The sequence below is a fragment of the Suncus etruscus genome, chromosome X, assembly GCF_024139225.1.
Source record: "Suncus etruscus isolate mSunEtr1 chromosome X, mSunEtr1.pri.cur, whole genome shotgun sequence".
Classification (NCBI taxonomy): domain Eukaryota; kingdom Metazoa; phylum Chordata; class Mammalia; order Eulipotyphla; family Soricidae; genus Suncus; species Suncus etruscus.
In genome coordinates, this window is record NC_064868.1 from 6,665,402 (window position 1) to 6,687,797 (window position 22,396).

The 22,396-nt window shown below is 41.5% G+C and overlaps 1 protein-coding gene across 1 annotated transcript in view; it reads left to right on the plus strand.

Annotated features, from left to right (window-relative positions):
* SH3KBP1 (SH3 domain containing kinase binding protein 1) overlaps positions 1-22,396 on the plus strand; it is a 362,585-nt gene that overhangs the window by 204,028 nt on the left and 136,161 nt on the right. Inside the window, exons 6-7 of the mRNA XM_049766785.1 lie at positions 8,357-8,431; positions 12,178-12,383. Coding sequence (XP_049622742.1) covers positions 8,357-8,431; positions 12,178-12,383 — 281 coding nt within the window. The remainder of the gene's footprint in view (positions 1-8,356; positions 8,432-12,177; positions 12,384-22,396) is intronic.

Genomic DNA, 22,396 nt, shown 5'->3' on the forward strand with positions numbered 1-22,396 from the left:
GGGGGCTTTGTTCCATAGTCTATATCCTGTCCCTAGTGAGTGCTGCTGGCAGAGTGCACATGTTATAGCTAAGTTGTGTCAACTCACTGGGGTTAAGTAGGAGTCTCATTACAAAGGGGTGACCAATGTTCTGTACATTACTGCATATGTGATCCCCAGCATGCCTACTGGTAATAGCACAGATGTGAATAATTTTTACAGCAGACAAAACAAAACTGTTAATATTTCTCAGCAACCCTAGAGGAACTTGGGGGAAATGGCTGGAAAAATTAACCCTGGTCAGTAGAAGTGAAATGTCCAGACCAAGTGCAGGGCAGCTCCCTGGAAGCACAGGAGGAAAATGAGGAGTCCAGTTCCCGTGTGGGTACAGGGCCCCTATGCTGTGTGTAGAATGAAAACCAGTTTTCTGGCTTTAGGACCTGAAACTTTCCTCCTTTTGCTTCTCTGCTACCCTTCCCAGCTCCTGGAGCCAGGACCAGTAGGCTTTGTTCTCCAGTTTCCTACATAGATGTCTGTATTTTCTGTACTGTCCTGAGTCTTGAGCTAAAGTCATGGGCATGAGTGTTCTAAGGGGTGCCAAAACCTATGATTGCCAACTTCCATTCTGTCTAAATTATAATAGTATCTTTGATTTAATCAGTCACATGATTAGAAAAATTCTGAATTTTTAGGTAAAGCCACTTCTGGAGAGGGGTTAGGAAACCTTAACATGGTGTCCAGGTGACTTGAATTGGCACAGCCTTACATTCCAAGAAATACCAGCTCTCACTGGCTGGCTTTGTGGATCCCACTGTACCCCTTTCCTCTATTGCCAATGGCTGGGACCCTTCATCCTCACAGCTGGACCCCATTCTATCCTAGAATCTGTGATAAGGAAAGATGAAAAAGGATTTGGGAGCAAATAGAGCATGTGGCGTGGAGCAAAGGGCTCTTTGTTAACATGTCTCATCTAATGAGGCCAGTCTGGGAACCAGAAGGTGTCCTTGAGCTGTGGCTTCCAAACTGCACATTAGGTTTGTATGTGTCCCGGTATTGTAACTGGCAATTAACTCCCATAATAATAGCACTATACCTCAGGAATGGTGTGTATTAAGTGGCCATTTGTGACAGGAAGATCAACTTGGTTATTATAATGTTATTTTTGTGGGGAAATATATTATGAGTTTCAGCAGCAATCATGTCTAAAACCACCCCCACTTCATGAAGGCCCTCCAGAAATGTTCTCTTTCATTGTTAATCATGAGAAGCTCTTAGGACAGAACCCTTAGTATATGCAAGCTGTTTGCACACTGACTGCAACTGTGTACCCTGATGCGTGGTTCCTGCATTGGGAAACTGAGGTGCTTCTACTGATGCAGAAAAGGGGGGCTGGATGGCAGTGGGCAACCTCTCTGTGCTCTTCAAACTGGAGGGTCAGAGAGCTGAAGTCAGTTTTGATTTTGACACTTTGAAAAGAAACTTCCTCTTTGTCAAAGGCATATGACCCTGCCTGAGCACTCAGGTGAAAGTGTTAGATGCTGGGTTTCCAGAGCAGGAGGGAAGAAGCTTTGTGCAGTGGGGCCTGAGTCACTTAGGCATTCTTTACTCAGGGCAAGGGGTGTTTTCTCTCTAGAGGCTTTTCCTCCCAAATCTCATTTAGCCAAAAGCCTTGGATTTTTAGGACCCAAAGAGCACAATAGTTTTAGTAGGTGACTTTTATTACCAGGGACTCTGCCCTGCACTGGGGAGGGTTTGCAGGATCTGGAGGGATATATACCCTAACAAGGATGGAGGCTTCCAGTGGCACTGGCATATGTGGCTTTTGAAGTCTTTCTTGTGCACAGAATGGAATAAGATGATTATCTCTTCATTTCTTCATCTTTTCCCTTACCCTTTCTCCTCCCCATCCTTCCTTTCTTTCTCCTCCTAGTCTTCATTCATTGTTACCAAGACACTGCACAAGGTGCTAAAGTTGCACTGAAACAACTGAAACAAAGCCTGTGCCTTTAAGAAGCTCAGATTATTGAAAGGGTGCATACAAATCCACAGAAGATTGGGGACATGCCCCCAGGTAGTCTGCAAGAAGGTGTCCAAGGAACACGGGGTGTATTTATTGCTAAGCTTTTTCTGGGTGGAATTTTTGATTTTTAAAGGAAATCTGCTTAGTCTCTATCTCCAGAGAATGATTTTCATTTCAATGTATTTTTAATTAAAAGAATTTTTTAAACAAACTATTCACAGAAAATTACAAGATGAAATGTATGGGGTGTATGGAGAAAGGAAAGGCTCTTGCCTCTCATGCGTTTGACCAAGACTCATTACCCGGCACCCCTTATGGCCTCCTGATCCTGCCAGGGTGATCTCTGAGTGAAGAGCCAGGAGTAAACTCCAAAAATGTATTGGAGGTTCCGCATACCCTTCATTCAATTTTCAGGGATAATTTGTTAATCACAGTAAATTAATATTTAATTACATGTATAAATATAAATGTAATGAGTATACAGAAGACATGTAAGTCTTCACTTGGGTGTGAGCTGAAGTTTCTATTGTCTTTCAACCACTGGTCCACACACTGGTGATAGCCTGCAGGTGGCAGAAGGTTGAAAACTATTGATTTACCATCTGGGTCTTCACTACCAAGCCATGGATCTGTATGCAGGAACCAGCGAAGAACGCTGGGCTAACTTGTACTAATCAAGGTCTTTATTAGACAGATCAGCTTCTTTAACATCCATCAGTTTTCACAGAGATTTCTTAATACAGGGCCCTGGGATTAACTCAAACTACCTTTTGTGCCATTTTAAAGATCCTAGTGATCCCATGAAATCACTAGTGAGAATAAAGTACAAGTAGACTATTTGCCTTGTATGCTGCCAACTCATGTTTGATTCCTAGCATTACATATGATAGCAGGAGTATGCTTGGAATTCAAATCCAGGAGTAAGCCCTGGTTACCAAACCAGATATGGCCCACCCCCCAAATTAAAACCCCTCTTATTTTAAATGCTGTCAGATATTAGAATTAAGTTTTAAATTTTAATTTTAGTCATTGTGATTCACCATTTTACAATACTGTCAGTTATGGGGGGTTTGTGCATGCAACTTTCCAAAACAACACCCAGGTCTCCCCCCTACACCTCTACCCTATGGTTCATATGAAGAGAATTGTACAAGTGTATATCACTTTGTTGTGCCCCCACCCTCACCGACCCTCTTTTGTTCTGTATGTGGACATACTTATTTGGTACTGTTACTCATTTCTCCTTCTAGAAAGAACATGAGGATAGTTATTGAGGTGAGTTTTGTCAACTAGTGTATGTAAGTTGATAGGCAAAGCATTGCATTGTCTTTATAAAGAAGTGTACTAATAGCTTGAAACATGTTAGGTATTTGATCAATAAATGTTTGCCAAATCCTATCTTACTCTGAGGGGGCATTTTTAATTTTTGAGTGACAGGTGCAAATTGTTTGAACTTGCCTTTTTTTTAAGCCAAATGTATCTTACATATGGTAGTAAGAATGAAAAGCTCTAGACATTAGATCTTATTCAGGGTGAACTAGTCTCTCAGGGAAAGCACACAGTAATTCTTTTGATTGATACTGAAACAGTTTCTCTCAAATAAGAAAATTCATTGCTTGTAGTAGCAGAAACTTTTGTCTGCATGTTTCGATTTGAGAATATCTTTATGATATTATATGATGCCTTATAGGTACATTTTCAAAATGCATTTTTTGAATATGTGAAACAATATTTTTATGTAGAAAATATAAGCTAGGAGAGAAAAAGGGAAATCCCAGAAAGTAAGAGAAAGCACTTGTATATACCAGTTGATATGCAGGGGGTCATAGAACTGAAGGGTACCATAAAATTCTTTAATAAAACAATTTCTTTATGGGCAATTTATAACATACACAAATCAACAAATAATATGTTGAACTCGTGTTTTCATAGGGTCTGTTTTAGAAATTATCAATTCAGTTTCAGTTCATTGTCATTAGATCACTACATCAAGCAATCCCCAGATATATTATTTAACTCATAAATATTGTACTACCTGTCAATAAATATAATTAGTACAGAAACTCTTCAATTTAAATCTATATATACTTTTTACTTTCCTCAAATAGTCTTTTATATTTTTGGATGGTGGTTTCATACCAAGCAGTGCACAAGAGCTATTCTTGACTCTGTGCTCAGGAGTGACCCCTGGGATTGCTCGAGATATATTGGGCTCAGGCACATGCAAGAAAGTGCCTTACTTCCTGTACTCTCTGTCTGGCCCCAGTCTTCTATTTTTAAATATAATTTATTAGTTTATGCCTGTATCTCAAAAGCCACACACATTATAATAGGCTTCTATGTCTCCGAATCCTTAGAATCCCCCATTTCTCCTTTTTATTCTGTCTCATTTTCCCTTGCAGATTTTGTTTTTTTGCTGAAGAAACTGAGGTATTTTGTCCACTAGCTTTCCACTGTTTTTTTATCTGCTGTCAGATACTATTTACTACTCTTTACTCTTACAAATTAACTGGTTATTATTCCTAGTTGCTTGGTTTGCTATACAGACCCCACACCATTATAGGTGGCACTGAGTAGTCTATCTAGAGGCTCACAGTGTCAGTGTTTTATTTTTAATGTTAGAAGTCACTGAAGATTATCTCTCAAATATGTATACTCCTCAGGGCTTGCAAATACTCCTCAGGACTTGCAAAACAGGACTCAAAGAATTTTTAGAAGAATGAAATGGATTCCCATGATCAATAGTGTATATGGGTAAGGGAAAGGACGAGTGAGTGAACTCGGGGTTAACAAAATAGAACATGCAAGCAATTTCACTAAGAAGTAGGCAGAATTTATGTTTGGGAGAAGGAACTTAGAGACCATCTCGCCTAGTTTCTAATGAGAGTACTAAAGCCCAGTGAAATGAAGCCCTGGGCAGAATCTGTCATATGGGTAAGGGATGCCCCCCCAGTCTCTGCAGTCCCATTCTCCTCCCCCTGCTTGGTATGTCTTTCATTAGTTTTTTTTTTCACCCTTTCCAGGAGCTCTGACAAATTCCAAAGCTGACTACAGTTAAATTATTTCTTCTTATCACACATCATGATTAGTCAATTTCCTTTTCAGTTACAAATTTACACATGATATTGACTAAATGTGAAACCGAATTTATTATTAGCAAACGTTACATAGTCCTACATTGCTAAGATTTAGTTGAACTTAGAGGCAAAGAAATCTAAATGCAGCCATTGTCTGGTGTTGTTCATTTTATAAATATTTTGCTTTACATTTGAGATATGTCTAGTATTGTCCATTTCATAAATATTTGAACAACATTTGATATTATTTCATTTATTGGCTTAAAATAACTGTTTTAAAGTTAAAAGCTCTTCATTAATAATCATGCAGCTACAGAAACACTTTGTGATTTTCTGTAATCTTCAGAAGGAGGATGATTTTATTTGTTTCTACAGCTGATAATAAGATGAGCTTTTAGCTTGAATTGACTTTCTTATTTTTCTGATTCCCTATTTTTGAATTTTAGGTTCCAATATTTTGGGGCATTGTCGAAGTTAGGCACAGATAGATAGACTCTTTAAAATATTTGTCCAGGAACTGGAGAGAGATACTACAGTAGATATAATACTTGTCTTGCTCCATCTGGTTTTGATCTGTGAGACCACATGTGGTCCTCAGAACCTTGACAGGAACGCTGAGCACCTCTGAGTGTGATCCAAAACAAAAACTAAAACCCCAAACAGAAACAAAAAGGTAATAAAAATGCTTGGAGGGGCCAGAGCAACAGCACAACAGTAGGGCATTTGCCTTGCACATGACTGACCCAGAATGGACCTGGGTTCAAATCCCTGGTGTCCATATAGTCCCGAGCCAGGAGCAATTTCTGAGCACATAGCCAGGAGGAACCCCTGAGCATCACCAGTGTGGCCCAAAAAACAAAACAAAACAAAAGCTTGGAAAAGCACTTGGAAAAACACAATGTAGGCATGATTTTTATCATTATCTGTAAGAAATGGATTGTTCTGGACCCCTCACTTACATAAACAAAAGCCAGGCTGACAACCCCCCCTCAGTAAATTAAATTGCTCTATTAACAGTGAAGAGCACTTAGCAAATTGATGAATCAGAGTTCCAGCAAAATTAGATGGCAGTCAAAGCATATGCTGTTGTGTTGCAATTTAAAAATCCATCCTTTTTACAGAATCGTCTGCCTTCAAATACTAATGTTTAATAGTGATAGTTGCTTGCATGTTTTCCCAGTAAAATAAACATTATTCATATCTATGGGCTTGCCAATTGCCTCTCTTTTGTTCTTTAGCTTCAGAGTGTGTGTGTGTGTGTGCCAATTGCCTCTCTTTTGTTCTTTAGCTCCAGTGTGTGTGTGTGTGTGTCTGTGTGTGTGTGTGTATCTCCTCTTGTAGCCCCTTCTTTGGCTCAGATTGCCCGAATTCCAAGGCTCAGGAAGACTTTGCAGAAACTCCTGGCCCCCAAGGATTATGGTCCAGGGCAGTGAGACTCAAACTCTGTCCTGGGAAGATCACATGGAAGTTCTGTTATACTTGAAAGAATGATGTCAAAATACCAATTACTTTTCTCCCCACTCTCAGTATTTCTGCAACTTAGAAGACTGCTCTGGAGGACCTTGCTTACAGACATCTGCTTCTTTAGGAGTAATGAAGTCCTTTGAGGACTCAAGCAGCAGAAAAAAATTCCAACTCAAAACTAGCCACTTTCCTTTGGTTTTTGTCATCAAAGTCCCCAAGAATTGCAAGTCTCGGAAGAACATTCATTTGAATTGCTTTGCCATTTCTTGTAATAACCTGATGTAGTTAAGTGATGTGAACAGCTAAGCTTTTACTTTAATGAGACAGTACAAAAAGGGTAGATTTCCAGACCAGTGTAAGCAATCATTCATGTAGGACCCATTTTGAAAAAAGTTGATTCTATTTAACTTGTGCTGTCGCTGTTCCATTTCCTGTATTAGAAGTGGCAGGGCCCAGATACTGATGGCTCTGGTTCATGTTGGGGTTTCCCATTGTCCTATGGGGTGTTCCTAAGAAGTGAGAAAAGTGGCTCTCTCTCCTTAACTGCCACTCTCTGTAGAAATCGTTTCTGACCCCCACTTTCACATTACAAGACTGTATTACTGGCTTCAGACTTTATATTTAGTCCACAAACTGTAATAATAGGTAACTTAAAGAATTACATGTAGTCTTTTACTCTGCTTTTTAACAAACTTTTACCTGCTGGTGATACTTTCTCTAGGTATACGTGCATATATGAGTGTGTGTATGCATGTATGTGTATGCATGTACTCAATCTGGGGCAATACAATGTGGATTCTTTGTTCTTACTCATGACTTTAAGATTTCTATGTACTTCTAGGTTTAGAGAGATTTGGGTTTTATTGTAGTCTTATACTACTGATAACCTCTATTTGTAATAACAATGAAAGAGAGAGCTCATTTGTCAGTGGATAAGTCCTGTGGCCTCAGGCCTAAATACTGCCTCATGATTCTATGGCAAAACCTCAATTAAGATCTTTTAAGAAATACAGTTTTCTGGTGTCTTCGGTAAGCAGAAATCCCTTTTGTTAAAATGAACAATACTGCTAGTTTGAAACTCCTTGTTGGATTCCCATCACCAACATAACAGCACGTTTCTTGCTTAAAGTTACTGAGGATGGGGGCCAGAGTGAGTACAGGGGGAGGCACTTGCCCTGCATGCGGCCATCCCTGATTGATCCCTGACATCCATATGGCCCCCTGAGCCAGCCAGCAGTTATTCCTGAGCGCAGATCCAGGAGTAATCTCTGAGCATCACAGGGTGTAGCCCAAAAACCCAAACCAAGAGAATTTGCTGAAGGTGATAAATTTCCTCACGCAAATCCTGTGGGATGCTTAGAATCTTGGGACCATAAATAGCAGTCTAGGATATACCTCAAGAACTCCAGGTATTACATGGTAAAAGACAATGACTCTGAACCTATATAATGCTTGCCTCATACTCTCCAAAGAGAACATAGTGCTATGCAATTAATTGGATTTTACTTAATTGAAGTTTTTTTCACAGCCAGAGTTATTAATGTTGAACTGACTTCTAGGTTGCAAATGGGGCCAATCTATGCGCCAATCATTCCCGGGGGCTCACTGACACAGCATTGCCTGGGAATCTTGGGCTCCTTTGATAACATTCTTAAATTCTGCCCGATTAGTCTCTCATTGTTTGTGGATGAAGTTCTTGCAATGGATTCATTGAAGGCAAGTTCAGTTAAAGATTCTTCCTCTTCCTTCTTTCACCATCATTTGCTCCCCTTCCCTCCCTCTTGTTTTTCTTTCCTTTTCTCTCATTCACTGTCAGGAAAAACTACCTTTGAAGGGACAATTCTGTACCGAGCTGCACCGGGAAAGACGGAGGGCCACAGACGTTATTACAGTGAGTGACCTTAACCGCAGGAGGCAATTGTAAAGATAAGATCTGGGTACTTGTGTTTTTTGATGCAGCAGCACGTTGCTGAGCTGATCTGCTGTTCCAGCTTCTGCCTCATGTTGTGTGAATTTGCAAGCCAAGGACATGGCCTTATTTACCGTGAGATAAGTGCTGTCTCCTTGGTGTGTACTGTGCAACAGTCGCACCCAACCCTGGCGCTTCCTTGTTTGCTTTGTGCCTTTCTCATGTGTTTGACACGCGTGCATGAATCATGCGTGCCATTGGAATCCGTGGCCTCTGTCATGGCGTTTGTATTTGTGGGCTTCTGGGTGGTGAAAGATGACTTCCCACAGAGAGGCCCACCTCTCGGAATTCTCGCTTCTTCTGCCTGGGCCATTTCTGCATTGCACGGTTCAAAGAAATAAAAATTAGACCCGAAAGTCCATGCCAGAAATGGTGCTTTGCTTTGCTCATTCAGCCAATCACCACACAGCTGACTTCTTTTGGCAGGACCAAGATGTAGCCTTTAGTGTTGTGAAATTAGGCTGCCAAAAGTTGAGGGGAAGGAAATGAATGAGATTAATGAATGGATCTTTCCAAGTCCTTAGGAGAGTTTCTGACACACTGTAAGCACTATTCTTGTGAGCATTAACTACAGAAAAATTAAAATCGCTGATGGAGGCCTAGGAGAGATAGTAAAGGGGGTAAGGTAACTTGTCTTGCATGCAACTCACCCCTGTTTGATTTCTGCAACCACATGTGGCCCCAGGTCACCATCAGGGTCACTTCTGTACATAGAGCCAGGAATAGTCTCTAGCCACTAGATGTGCCCCCACCAAATCCCATGAATTTGAATTAATCAGTGCTGTTATCTTAAAGGAAATTGCACCCAATTGCCAAAGTATATTTGAAGAAAACTATCTCTCCTTTGTGTACATGCACATATAATTACACAAATGTGTACAGGGATGAGAAAGTACAAAGACTAGAAGAGAGTCTTGCAATGCCTGTGCCTCTCTAGTACAGTTTAGTCTTATTTTCCTCCCACCACAGACAAATGCACAGCGTGGCTTATGCCTGCAGTGGTGCATGCTAGTGTCTTCCTGTGGCAGTCCACAGCTGAGACTGTGTCCTGTGCACCTTGACAAGTCCATAGCCACACATCTGGATATTGCTGCAGACACAGTGCTCTAAGCCTGTCCAAAGACTCGCACTTTCTGCTCTTAGGTCTTTACTGTGACTCTACTGCTGGGGATGTCACCTAGCATGATGAGCACATTACACAGCAGCATGTGTGATGGGCACCATTGAAGCCATGCCGAACAGACATGAAAAATGAAAAAGGGAAAGAATTCAATTTTTAGTTCTTTCACAAACCCAGATACTCAGTGTTTAATTTACACACTTAAAGTGATAGATGCAGGCTGCCAGGACTTCTGGAAGAAAAATCTGCGATGTGTTTCCTGCCCAGCCAATGCTTGTGTGGTTGAATGACTTTGCAACCTCTCCCTGAATAACCAAAAGAGTATTTCTCACAGTGATTAATATAAAGTTATTAAGGTGAGCCTGGAAGGCAGCAAATCCTAGAAACTGGAGCTCAGTGAATCAGGATGTCAGTAGTTGAAAACATTATGGTCTAGCTAATGAGGAATGCTAGAGGAATCCTTCTAAATTTCTCTTTGATAAACTAAAACAGCTCTGCTCTAATCCATTTGCTCTGTTGGCTTTTGGTGGGAAGGGTGCAAGGGTATGGGGAGGGGGCAGTGATGCTGTTTTCCAGTAACTGTTTCTTTATTCCACTCTTAAATGGTTCTTTCCACCCCAGGAAAGAATATACAAGCCATTTATCACATAGAAGGAATCCATACGGCAAAATGAGAACATGTTCAAGGGGAAATGACACAATATTTAGACTCCAAAATTACATCTCCAGCAGGGATATTTCGAAAAACAATGAACAAATAAACATATCAATGAATAGCTAATCTGGGGGCTTCTCCATGTTTGCACACTCTGATTCTGTCCTGTAAATTGAACCGATCCCCTTATTATGGGAAGCTCCTGCCCTCTTATTTTTTGTTCACAAATGCTATTTAGTTCATTGCACCTGTATACAAAGATCTCCCCCCCACACACACACACAGTTTTTTTGGGGGGTTAGATTTTTGGGCCACATCCGGTGGCACTCAGGAGTTACTCCTGGCTATGTGCTCAGAAATTGCTCCTGGCTTGGAGTATCATATGGGATGCCGGGAGATTGAACCGTGGTCCTTCCTAGGCTAGCACATTTCAAGGCAAATGCCCTATCGCTTGCACCACTACTCCAGCCTCAAACACACATATTTTGATCTATAAAAACCATTTTATTGAAAATAGCAACCATAGCCAGAACAGCCATTATTTTAAGGGTTTGATTTTGTTAGCAGTTGACAATGACCTTTCCAATTTTTGGTCTTATTTTCATGGAACAGTTGCTTCCTGCACCGAGACTTCTCTGTTTGAATAGCTTCAACATTTTATGACATTTAATGTGAGAAACTATTTTGTGCCTCATTCTTAGATATCAGGAAGGCCACCTTACCTATGGGAAGCTATTGCTGATCGAGAACATAATTTGTTGGTATACTGTGAACCCAAGGGCAGCATTGTCAGAGGAGATATACTGTCAGTGTTGAGGAGCTAGCCTATGTGTCTGAGACTGTAGACAGGCTTAATGTCTTCCATAAAATAGCCATTGAATCCTGCCCTTTGATGCTATTACTGCTGAGCTGCCATCAAAGTAAGAACGCACACCGGAAATAGACTAGAAACAAATAGGCTCTTCCTTTTAGGAGCCTGATTGTAGGCTGAGCCTGGGGGTGGAGGAAAGGAATTGCAAAGGTAAGTATCCTTGTTGTCCTGCTGATAAATCTGTGATAGCTTCTGGCACATGCCACAAGAGGTTACAAGAAGAGTGTCATGTCCCCAATATTCTTCATGGAAAAGGTCCACTGTACGAAAATTATGGGTTGAAAGAGAGATGAAGAAGCCATAGGCTTGGGGGATTCTGGCCTTTGGGAGGGCAGCTTCCTTTCCCCTTGAACAAACACGATCATCTTGCCAGCCTCTCAATGTCAAGTTTGGTTTAATGCTTTCCTAGAGAGATTGTCTGCATGCATTTATTTCTTGTGAAGCCATCCAAAAAGATTTAAGTCTTTGGCAGCCATAATTTTGTGTGGTTCCTTTAATTGCTAATTTGTTGAAATGGCTTTTAGCTTTACAGTTTCCCCTTAGGAAATGTGACTTTCCTTGCTAATTGCTAATTGACATGAGTCATAGAGGCTAGAGGTACCGTATATGGTACTTGATTAGGCAGGGGCATGAAGGGGGAGTGCAGGGCTGTTCCTGCACAGACCAGTGGTGTTGACCCCCTACTTAATCATGGAGAGACTGTAGCGAACAGAAATATAGATCAGAACTAGGCACAAGAGAGTTGAAATTTCATGGTACAAAGCGATCTGCTTGAAATGGAATCTGCTGAAAAGTTTTGACTCTGTTCTTAAGAGGAACCGTCAAGGACGAGAGAAATCAAACAAAATGCAAAGTCACTCGAACGTAACATGCAAAATTCAGTCCCCTGATCCTGATGATCCTTCACCCAGGACCATTATTAGAGATGTTTCCCTGGTGGCTGGGAGCCGCAGTGAGCACCCCCCCCCAATGGCTGATCTCTGAGCTCTTTCTCTCTCTCTTCCCCAAACCCTTCTTGATAGGTTTAAGGGAAACCACTGGCTCTGAGAGTGATGGGGGTGACTCGAGCAGTACCAAGTCTGAAGGTGCCAACGGGACGCCCATCACTGCAGCAATCCAGCCCAAGAAAGTGAAGGGTGTGGGCTTTGGAGATATTTTCAAAGACAAGCCAATAAAACTCAGACCACGCTCGATTGAAGTAGAAAATGACTTTCTACCCGTGGAAAAGGTATGTTCTGTAGTTTCTGTTTCATTGCCACATAATGTGGGGGGGGGTCCCCAAAAGACTTCCTGTGCTTCTCTGTTTGACAAGACTGGGGGGGGGAAGCTAGCATTGTCCTTACTTGCTAGCCCTCTCCCTCCCCGGGTGTGGGAACAGCTTCCCTCGAAAGGCTTGTGCTCTACTTGGCTGCTTCGCTTCCCACTGATCTCCTTGCTTAGGAATGTTTCTCTGAAGGACTTTTCAAAGGGGCTGGCAGGACTCCATTTCCTCCCCAGAAAAGCCCCTCCTTCCTGGACACAACTACCAGGCACGTGACCTGGATACTTTTCCCAACTCTCGCCAGTCTTTCTCCTCCCCTCACACTGGTTCTCGGGGGTTTTTGAGGCATGGGGGGGGGAACATTGTGAGTGAGCTCTTCTGCAGAGAAAATGACTGGGGCATTTTTTTCAGGGTTCATTGGGGGGACAATTTCTGATCGCTGAAAGGAAGCCTCCCATGGGTGGGAATGGTGGAGGAGGCTCAGGCTGTGGACTCCCTGGTTTGTTACCATCAGGGAGCTGTCTGCTTTGCTGCTGCCTCTGCCTCTGGTTCTGGGCTGGAGAGAGGCTCAGTGTTGCTGCTGAGTCTGCAGTTGCCATGGCAACACACCCAGAGCCATCCTGCTTGTGGCTGATGGTGACGTCCGCCGTGGTACACGACTGAGCATCATAGCCTTGCTTCGGATTTATAAATACTGTGGAATTTTCCAGATTGCAATGAGCTGCTCTCGTGCTGTGCTTAAGGAATGTATGTTAATTGGATTTTGTGCTGAAGTTTTTAGTTTTGAATGGGGGGACGGTAGGTTTGGGGGCTGGGCCATACTAGCACCTTTCATGCACTTAGTTAATGCTGCTTTATCTGGTGGCTCCTCCACTTTTTGGAGGTGGTGCATTTTTTCCCAAGTTTTTTTTTCTTCCATTTTTCAACTTACATCATCTATTGCAGCTGTAGAGCTTCTCAACCTGGCCCTCCCCTCCCGAGCAGAAGTCTTGCCCAGTGTCATGGAAATGGCATCTGAAAAGGAAACTTTGGAGGACACTTGGGACCTTTAGAGAGGAATCTGGTAGAAAGGGCAAAACTGCAGTATCTGCACAATCATTTACACTCTTCTCTCGCAACTCCTTTAAGCCAACATCATTGCTTTCAGCAACTTCTAGCATTTCTTAAGAATGGGAAAACGGTCTCAGAACCTCAGCTCCTGAGCTCATTTCTGATATTCATGGTCACTCACAGACTGCTGTGACTCAAATCTCCTTTATGGGACGGTACGTGAAGGCACTTTGTCTTCATGCTATTGTAGTGCTTGAAGTAAGTGTGGCCAACGCCACAGGCAGCTAATAGTTCATTCTTTTGTTTGCCTTTTTAATTCTTCAGCTTCTCTGTGTGGAAGGAAGGACATGGTATTTCCATGATTTGTTTTTGCTATTCATGTTTAATTGCTAAGAACAAATTAGGCAATTGCTGCGAGTCAGGTCACTGTTCGCTAGGTTTGTCTCCCAGCACATGTCATGTTCACATGTTCCACTGATGACCTGACCATCTATCTCCCCTGGAACTTCTTCATTATTACAGCTTCCCCAGACCTGTGCGTATCCTCCTCAAATCATCGTGTCCCTACCTCAGCTGAAAGCAGTGTCCTTGCTCAGGCCCAAAGTACCAAGATTGTCTCAGACACCTCTCTCTCCTATCTCTCATCCCCATCACCTTGACTCTTTACCCCATTGTCCCTCTGCTCTCAGCCATCACTGTGATGGCCTCTTGCAGGGCCTCACCACTGCCTATTTGCAGTCTGGGCTCATTAAGATAGGCAGGGAGGTACTTTGAAGCCAAGTCATGTCCTTCCACTTCTCTGCTTGCACCCCTGCAGGAACCACCCCTGAGAATCAAAATAAAAGTGTTTTTAGAGTACCTGAACTGGGGGTGACCAGACCCATATAACCTTTCTGACTTCTCCCCTTTTGCTGTCCTATCACTAACCCCATCCAGACACCTCACTCTCACACATGCCCTGTAGGCTACTACTGGAGACATTGGTCGTGGCCATTTCCTCTGCCTCACTAGGCTTCCACTTACCCACTTGTTTACCTTCTTCTCTTCCAAGAAGCTTATACAGGGCTCACCTTTCCTTTGAGGCTGCCCAGGGACCATCCTGCCTCCTTGCATCGCATCTTGAGATTTTCATAGCAGGTGTCACCTTCTAACATAAAATATGTTGGTGTGTTTATTACTGATTTCATAAGCTGGTGGGAGCTCTATGCTTAGAACAGTGCAGACAGCAGCATGTGGGAGTACATAGAAGACAGTACTACTAGTCCAAAGGATACTATGAAAAACCACACTAACATAGCATATTAGCAATGGCAGACATCTGTAAAATGGGGGGAGAACTGGGATCATATAACAGTTGAACTATAGCAATTGTATATTTGACTTCATAATTTTATAACAGAAAGGTTATTGTGTGGGTCTTGGGAACGTGGCATGTTAACTTTGTCAGAGTGATATTTTATTTTGTGTATGTGTGTCTTCTTGATTTGCACACGGAATGTTTGCTGAATGAAACCATGTGCTGACAACTCCTAAAACCCATTTCTCACTGAGAAGCCTCAAGAGAAGTTGTAAACTTCCTAGCCAGCTTTACTACATGCAGACCATTGGTGCAGCTTCTTGGAGAATATAAAAGTCCCTTCACTCCCTGTTGTTGTGCACTGTGTAGTTGCAGAAATGTATGGATCTTCTATGTGATTGTACAGCCTGGCTGGTGAGTGTGCTGATAGTTTATTAGTGCACGTCATAGTTCTCACCTCTCCCCAGTTCTCACCCCTCCCCAGTTCTCACTTTTGAGATAGATTTCCCGCTGAGATTTATGTTGAAATGAGGAAGTTTCCTTTGAGACTTAAGCTGACTGTTTAGATTTTGCAGGCCCCTACATTGGATCTCATGTGGCAGCATTTGGTAGGTGAGATCCCAGCTGGTGTTCCATCCAGGCAAGGGCAGTTGACTTTCTGACATGGCCAAGTTGATGATCAGGGTGAAAGAAAAGGGGATCTGGCAATTATTTGCAGATACAAGCATATTTCTTTGATTAAAGATTGTGAAGAAGGGACAGTCACTTTTCTGAGACAGCAGAAAATGTTGTGCTTATCTTCCCTCTGTTTGAATGCATATCACCCTAACCAGAGCGATTGAGTGTTGGGATTAAGTTACAGACTTGGAGTGGTGCTGTGAAATATGCCCCCTAACCGTAAATAAGGATATTGTGAACATAAGTGATCTTAGTCCTCTTACAGAGCTGAAGGAAGGAACCTACTTATAAAGATCTTTGTAATAGTAACAGTTCAGTATGCCTTTGAATAATTTGTTTCATGCACAGTTTAGCACAAATATATATGGATGAAATGATTTCATGTTTGTGCTATTTCAGTAATTTGAAAGATGGAAGAGTGGGTTCGGGTACAGATGAAACAAGATTGCCCATAAGTTGATAATTGCTGGGTGGTGCATACATGGACATTCAGTAAGTCATATTATTATTATAAATACTGGAAATTTCCCCTGATAAGTAGTATTTTGTTTATTTTTAGTTTGTCACTACATCCAGATGTGCTCAGATCTTACTCCCAGTCTGTGCTTAGTTATCCCTTCTGGTAGTGCTCCAGGGACCTGAATGAAGCTGGAGATCTAACCCAGGAGGCTGAGGCAAGATAAGTGCCTTAGCCACTGTACTTTCCTCTATCCTCTGACTTGATAAAAAGTGAAAAAAAAGTGCTTAGGGAAAATGTGCTATTTAGACTATACTCAGAAACAGAAAAAAATTTGGTGTGATCAAAAATGAACCAAGTTATATATCCTGGTTGAACATTTAGTTAAGTTCAATTGGCCAACTGTAAAATAGGAATGCTCTTTATACCTTTCCTATCTAATTGAACTTGAACATTCTGTTTTATAACTGAACAAGGTTTGAAAATGTAAATGTGGGGTCAGAGCAATAGCACAGTGGTAGGGCACTCACCTTACACACGGCTGACCTGGGACAGACCCAGATTCAATCCCCAGAGCCATATTAAGAATGTCCCAGAGGGAGTTTGGTTCCTGGTGCTGTTGCAGAGAACTGTGTCAGTTCTGTGTCTGAGTTCTAGGAGTTGGGGTTGGATGGTCACAGTCTAATCACATGGAGTCTAAGTTGGGTCCACATGACATATGTTCAAGGTGGGACATACCCTGTATTGTAGAATGTATGAGTTCTTATCCCTAGTAGATAAGAGCTTGTTTCTATACATAAAATTTCCCCTTATTTAGTATACCTTTGCAGAAAGAAATGGTGCCGTATTATATTGCTGGTGCATTTGGGGGTGAAAGTGTCAGACTCCATCATCTCTGTGCTGCCATGAGCAATTACTGAGCATAGATCCAGGAATAACCCCTGAGTGCTGCTGGATGTGGTCCAAAAACAAAAAAAAATGTAAATTAACCTTATTTCAACTAGAATTGATTTTTATCAGGATACTTTATTATGGGAAAATAATGAGATTCCTTTTATGGATTTGAGTGGTTATTGTTGGTTCATTCCATTATGTCCTTGTTCGGGAATTTACCCCCCAAACAAAAGCACATTAATTGGAAAAGATATAGGATATATATACACACCTGTGCTCATTGGAGCACTTGGTATAATAGCCAAGATATGGAAACAGTTCAACTGTCCAGCCATGAGTGACTACATCAAGAAGTTGTGTTTTGTTTATACAACAGAATATTTTGTAGCCATAAGAAAAAATGAACTCATGTAGTTTGTTGCAACTTGGATGGAATTGGAGGGTATCATGTTAAGTGAGTTAAATCAGTGGGAGAACAAATACCAGATGTTCTCACTCATCTGTGGAATATAGAGTCAAAACAAGACGATAGACAATACTGAACAATGGCAAGCCCTTTACATTGACTACAAAGCCAATTACCAAACAGTGGTATTGCTGGGAAAGAAAACCAGACTTAGAGACATAGAGAAAGAGACATAGAAAAGGAGACATAGACATAGAAAAGAGACATAGAGACAGTGGTGGAGGATAGCAGGCACCTTCTGGTGGTAGGGTGTAGTAATTTTATATACTAATACTATCAACTTTTTTTTTCTTTTTTTGTTTTTTTTGGGGGGGGCCACACCCGGTGATGCTCAGGGGTTACTCCTGGCTGTCTGCTCAGAAATAGCTCCTGACAGGCACAGGGGACCATATGGGACATCGGGATTCGAACCAACCACCTTTGGTCCTGGATCGGCTGCTTGCAAGGCAAACGCCGCTGTGCTATCTCTCCGGGCCCTGATACTATCAACTTTTACACTGAACAGTGTAAACTAACTAAATTATAGTAAGATTTGTTAAAAGTTATGCTACTTACTATCTTCTTTATTTCAGTTTTTACTTGTCATTTTGGAATTGGTCTCCCCAAAAGAGTCAGATCAGCTTTTCCCAGATGTCTAGAAGAGACTTTTCCAAGATATGTCATCCTGGTGTGTGTTCATAAGATCATTGAAGGTCTGTGGGCCATGGGAGAAAATGTCCCTAATTCTTAGCCTGCAGGTTAGTTTAGAGAGCAGTGAATGTCATGGGGGCTCATCAGAACCGCCTGTCCTTCCCTGAGTTATTTTGTCCTCTGAATTGAAGACAGGTCATCACTCTCTAAACCTTTTCATAACTTAAGAATGTGGTTTGGGAGGTATCATCATCTAGGTGTAGCCTGCAAACATGTCCCCTCTAATATCATCTTGACTCTGAGTCATCTCTGCTTCCTCCTATAAAATATCTCTCCTCTTCCTGATACCTCAGGTCCCTTAACCTAAAATACCTGTTTTTAGAATTTCACACTCATGGAAATGCTCCATACATATGCTATTGAGTGGTGAATGGTAGCTTCTTTTCTCCTACTAACCTATTTGTAGCAATTCATTCCTTCTTCCAGACAGCCAGCCTCTGAAGAATCCTGAGGTGAGGGGAATTTCTCTGTGCCCTGAAACCATGTTACCCAGGTTCTTAAAAGTCTAATTTGCTAATCTATAAAATGAAAATAGTAGCATTTCCCCCTACAGAGGAGTTGCGAAGATTCAATGGTATCTTTCAGGGAAGCCTTCATTTACTCTTCGAGAAAAATAAAGCATTCTCCAAATTGTAGGTGGTTGGCTGTACTTTTTTACTCCTTTCTTGAAGTAAAAACTCGAAAAGCTATTTGAAGAAAATTTTATAAGATATAAAGATTCAACTTGTGTGTGTCAAGTGCTCATTGATGGTAGGTACTAGGTCTGCAGTGTTCAAGGATCACAGACCCCTGCCCTTAGGGAGCTTCAGAAAAGTCAACAAGTAGTGATAGTGTGAAGATCTCCTGATCCTATCAGATTAAACACCTAGTCCTTGCTGTAGGAGCCTTTCAGAATGACAGGAAGTAGCGAGTCATACACTGGGGAGTATGTGTTCATGTGCTAGGGTACCTGCTTTCTATAGGAAGTGATACTTTTATATCTACAGGATATGATGTTTTAAGAAATAACCTTGAGTCCAGTAGGCATTTATCTAGCAAAGAAGCATAGATTTCTTGAGGTGAGAAGAGCAATACATATGAATGCCTAAAGGAAAAAAGCAATAACCCAAAATGTGGGGAGAAGAGTGGCATGCTTAGATTTGGGGGTAGGAAAAAGTTTTCTAAGCTTACAGTGTGAATGCAGGGCTGCTAAAATTCAAGAGCAGAGTTAACCGAAAGTTAACCAAAAGTTAGTTTTCTCAAGGAGTGGGTTTCCGTAGTCTAAGATTGGAATAGGCGAATGCATCAGCAAGTGAAGAATAAAAATGTTATTTTTTTTCAACTTTTTTCAGTATGTATATCCAGTTGACACAACACTTTCTCAAATAAGTCATCCATTATACTTGTACTTGGTATGGTACAGCCATACCATCTTCATAATTTAAAGTGGTTGTACATGTGTGGGTCTGATTTTGTAGTCTGTTCTGTTGAATTCTTTTTGTCTCCATTCTCCGTTGCCTGAATTATTGGAACTCAATCATTAGTTTCAGTCTCTCACAATAAGTCCTTGAGCTTTGTTTTTCAGGAGGATATGGACTGTTCTTGGCCTCTTTTATATTTTAAATGTCTATTTTGTTGTGATGCTGTGATTTACAAACTTGTCCATGATTGAGTTTCAGGTATACAACGATCCCACACTTAATCTGTTCACTTCCCTCACTTCCCTCTACCAATGTCCCTGGTTCCCTCCTATCCTTCAGCCTGCCTCTACGGAAGATAACTTTTTTTATTCTTATAGGCATAGTGGTTTCTAGCACTTACTGATAGGGTTTTACACATGACATTATACCACCTACCAGTACCTCTCCTCCTCCAAAGTGACCATTTTCCTTCACCATTGTCATAATATTCTTCCTTGTCCTCAAGCTTCCTACTAAAGATGAGTTCTGGTCTTTTTTTACTATTACCTCTGGGCATTTGTTGTTCCCCTGCTATGGTTTCTTCATATCTCAGAAAAATCATATCCATCTCCTTGTGACTAACTTCACTCAGCATGATACTCTTCAGATCTATTCTATATAGAAGTAAATTGCATGATACCATTTTTACAGTGCAGTAGCATTCCATTCTGTAGATGTACCACAGCTTCTTTATTCAATCATATGTCCTTGAGTACTTGGGTTGTTTCTAGATTTAAGCTATTGTGAATAGTACTGCAACGAACATGGAAGTGCAAGTGTTTTTATTTTCCTGCATTGTGCTTTTTGCCTTTGAGGTATGTTTTAGAATGAATTTATTAATTCCTCAAAAAGGTACCTCAAACAAAACCTTTTGAGATTTTGATTGGGGTTTCATTGACTGTACAGTTATGGGGAAAACTGAAAGCAAGGATTTTATACATGCAGTTTGTACCTATTGCTTCCCACTTGTGGCTATGAGAGGGACATTCTTCCTTAAGCTGCTTCCTTGTGGTCCAAACTGGCCCCGCTCGTGCAGGTGATCATCTCAAGTCAAACACTTCAGGAAATGAGTGTCAAGTATTAAACATGTTGGTAAATTACAGATGCTCACAACCTAACCTCAAATAGCTCTCTATAGACTCAATCTTACTTTTTGGTGCCAGCCTTTTAAATGCCCAGGTGCTCTAAGCATTATCAGTATGACTCTTCTCTCCCCTTAGTGATTGTGGAGGAAGTCTTGGTAGCCAGGGATGCTTAAACAGATAGATTGGAAAAGGTAGTTTTGAAATTTCATAGTTTTCCAGGTTGGTTATTTGCTGGATTCACTATAAAGAAATCCTTCTAAAATGGTGTTTCCAAAGTCAGTGACACCACCCTTGGGAGGGGGCACTCGAATGATCCAGGGGGCTCCTCGCATGAAAACAGAGGACGTTTAGTTATTTTTTTTCTGAAAAGCAGACGGTAAATCAGGGGTCTCAAACTCGAGGCCCATGGGCCATTTGTGGCCCTCAGTACAACATTTTGTGGCCCGCAGCTGGCCTTCAAATATCGCAGTATTTGCGATTATTCACTTACCGAATAATCTCAATAAAAATCGCATTAAACATTAACATACCCCGTTCGGGGTATGCAAATGTTTAATGTGATTTTTTGCGATTTTTTCTTACTAATGCGATTTTTTATTGCGAATATTCGGTAAGCGAATAATCGCGAATACTTTGCACCTAGCACAGACGTCATTTCCGCTTCTCCTGCCCACTGTCCCTTGCATTATCAGAGGCCTAAGGGAGAGAAGGGATAGAAGTTTATTACAGAATTAGATTTTGTCATACTTTCATCATGACTTCATCAAAGCTTGAAGTGAAGAGAAAGATTGATGATGAGCACAGACAATTTCAGGAAAAGTGGGAGACGCAGTATTTCTTTGTTGAGCACAGGGGCATCCCCACATGTCTTATTTGCTCAGAGAAAGTTGCAGTGCACAAGGAATACAACTTGAAACGCCATTATTCAACTAAACATGCTGAGGAATGTGCAAAATATCAAGGAAATGAGAGAGCCAAGAGGGTTGCCAGTCTTAAAGCATGTCTAATGAAGCAACAAGATTTCTTCAAGAAAGCAACCAAAGAGAATGTTGACTCAGTCGAAGCTAGTTACATGGTTAGTGAGATGATTGCTAAGGCAGGAAAACCATTCACAGAAGGAGAATTTGTTAAAAAAAATGCATGTTACAGGCTGCAAGTATTACAGGTCAGTTTAGCATAATCAGCCTTTCTGCCAACACTGTGGCAGAGCACATTTCTGACATGTCAAGTGACATTTATCATCAACTGTGTGAGAAAGCCAAATGTTTTGATGCACAGTCAGTTGCTCTTGACAAGGGCACAGATAGAACAGACACTGCGCAGCTCACAATTTAGTCCATGGTGTTGATTGCAATTTTGAATGGACAGAGGAGCTGCTCACAATAATTCCAATGCATGGCCAGACCACCGCTAATAAGATATTTCGGCATCTGTGTGATGCCATTGAGAATGCAGGTTTGCCATGGAAGAGGTTTGTTGGAATAATAACTGATGGAATGCCATCGATGACAGGGAGGAAAAATGGACTGGTGGCACTTGTTCAAAAAAAACTTGAAGAGGAGGGTGTAGAGAAGGCCATTGCTCTTCACTGCATTATCCATCAGCAGGCCCTTCACAGTAAATGCCTGCCATGTGACAGTGTGATGTCTGTTGTTGTGAAACACATCAACCAAATCAGACCCAGGGGCTTAAAGCACAGGAGGTTCCGTGCTTTTTTTTTAGAGGAAAGGAGTCAGAATATGGAGATGTGCTCTATTTCACCGAGGTATGTTGGCTCAGCAAGGGAAATGTCCTGAAAAGATTTTTTGAGTTGAGAGAAGTGAAAGCCTTCATGGAGAAGGATGAGAATGCTGTTTCTGAGTTGAGTGATCACAAATGGCTCGTGGACTTAGCTTTTCTTGTTGACATCACACATAAGCTGAAT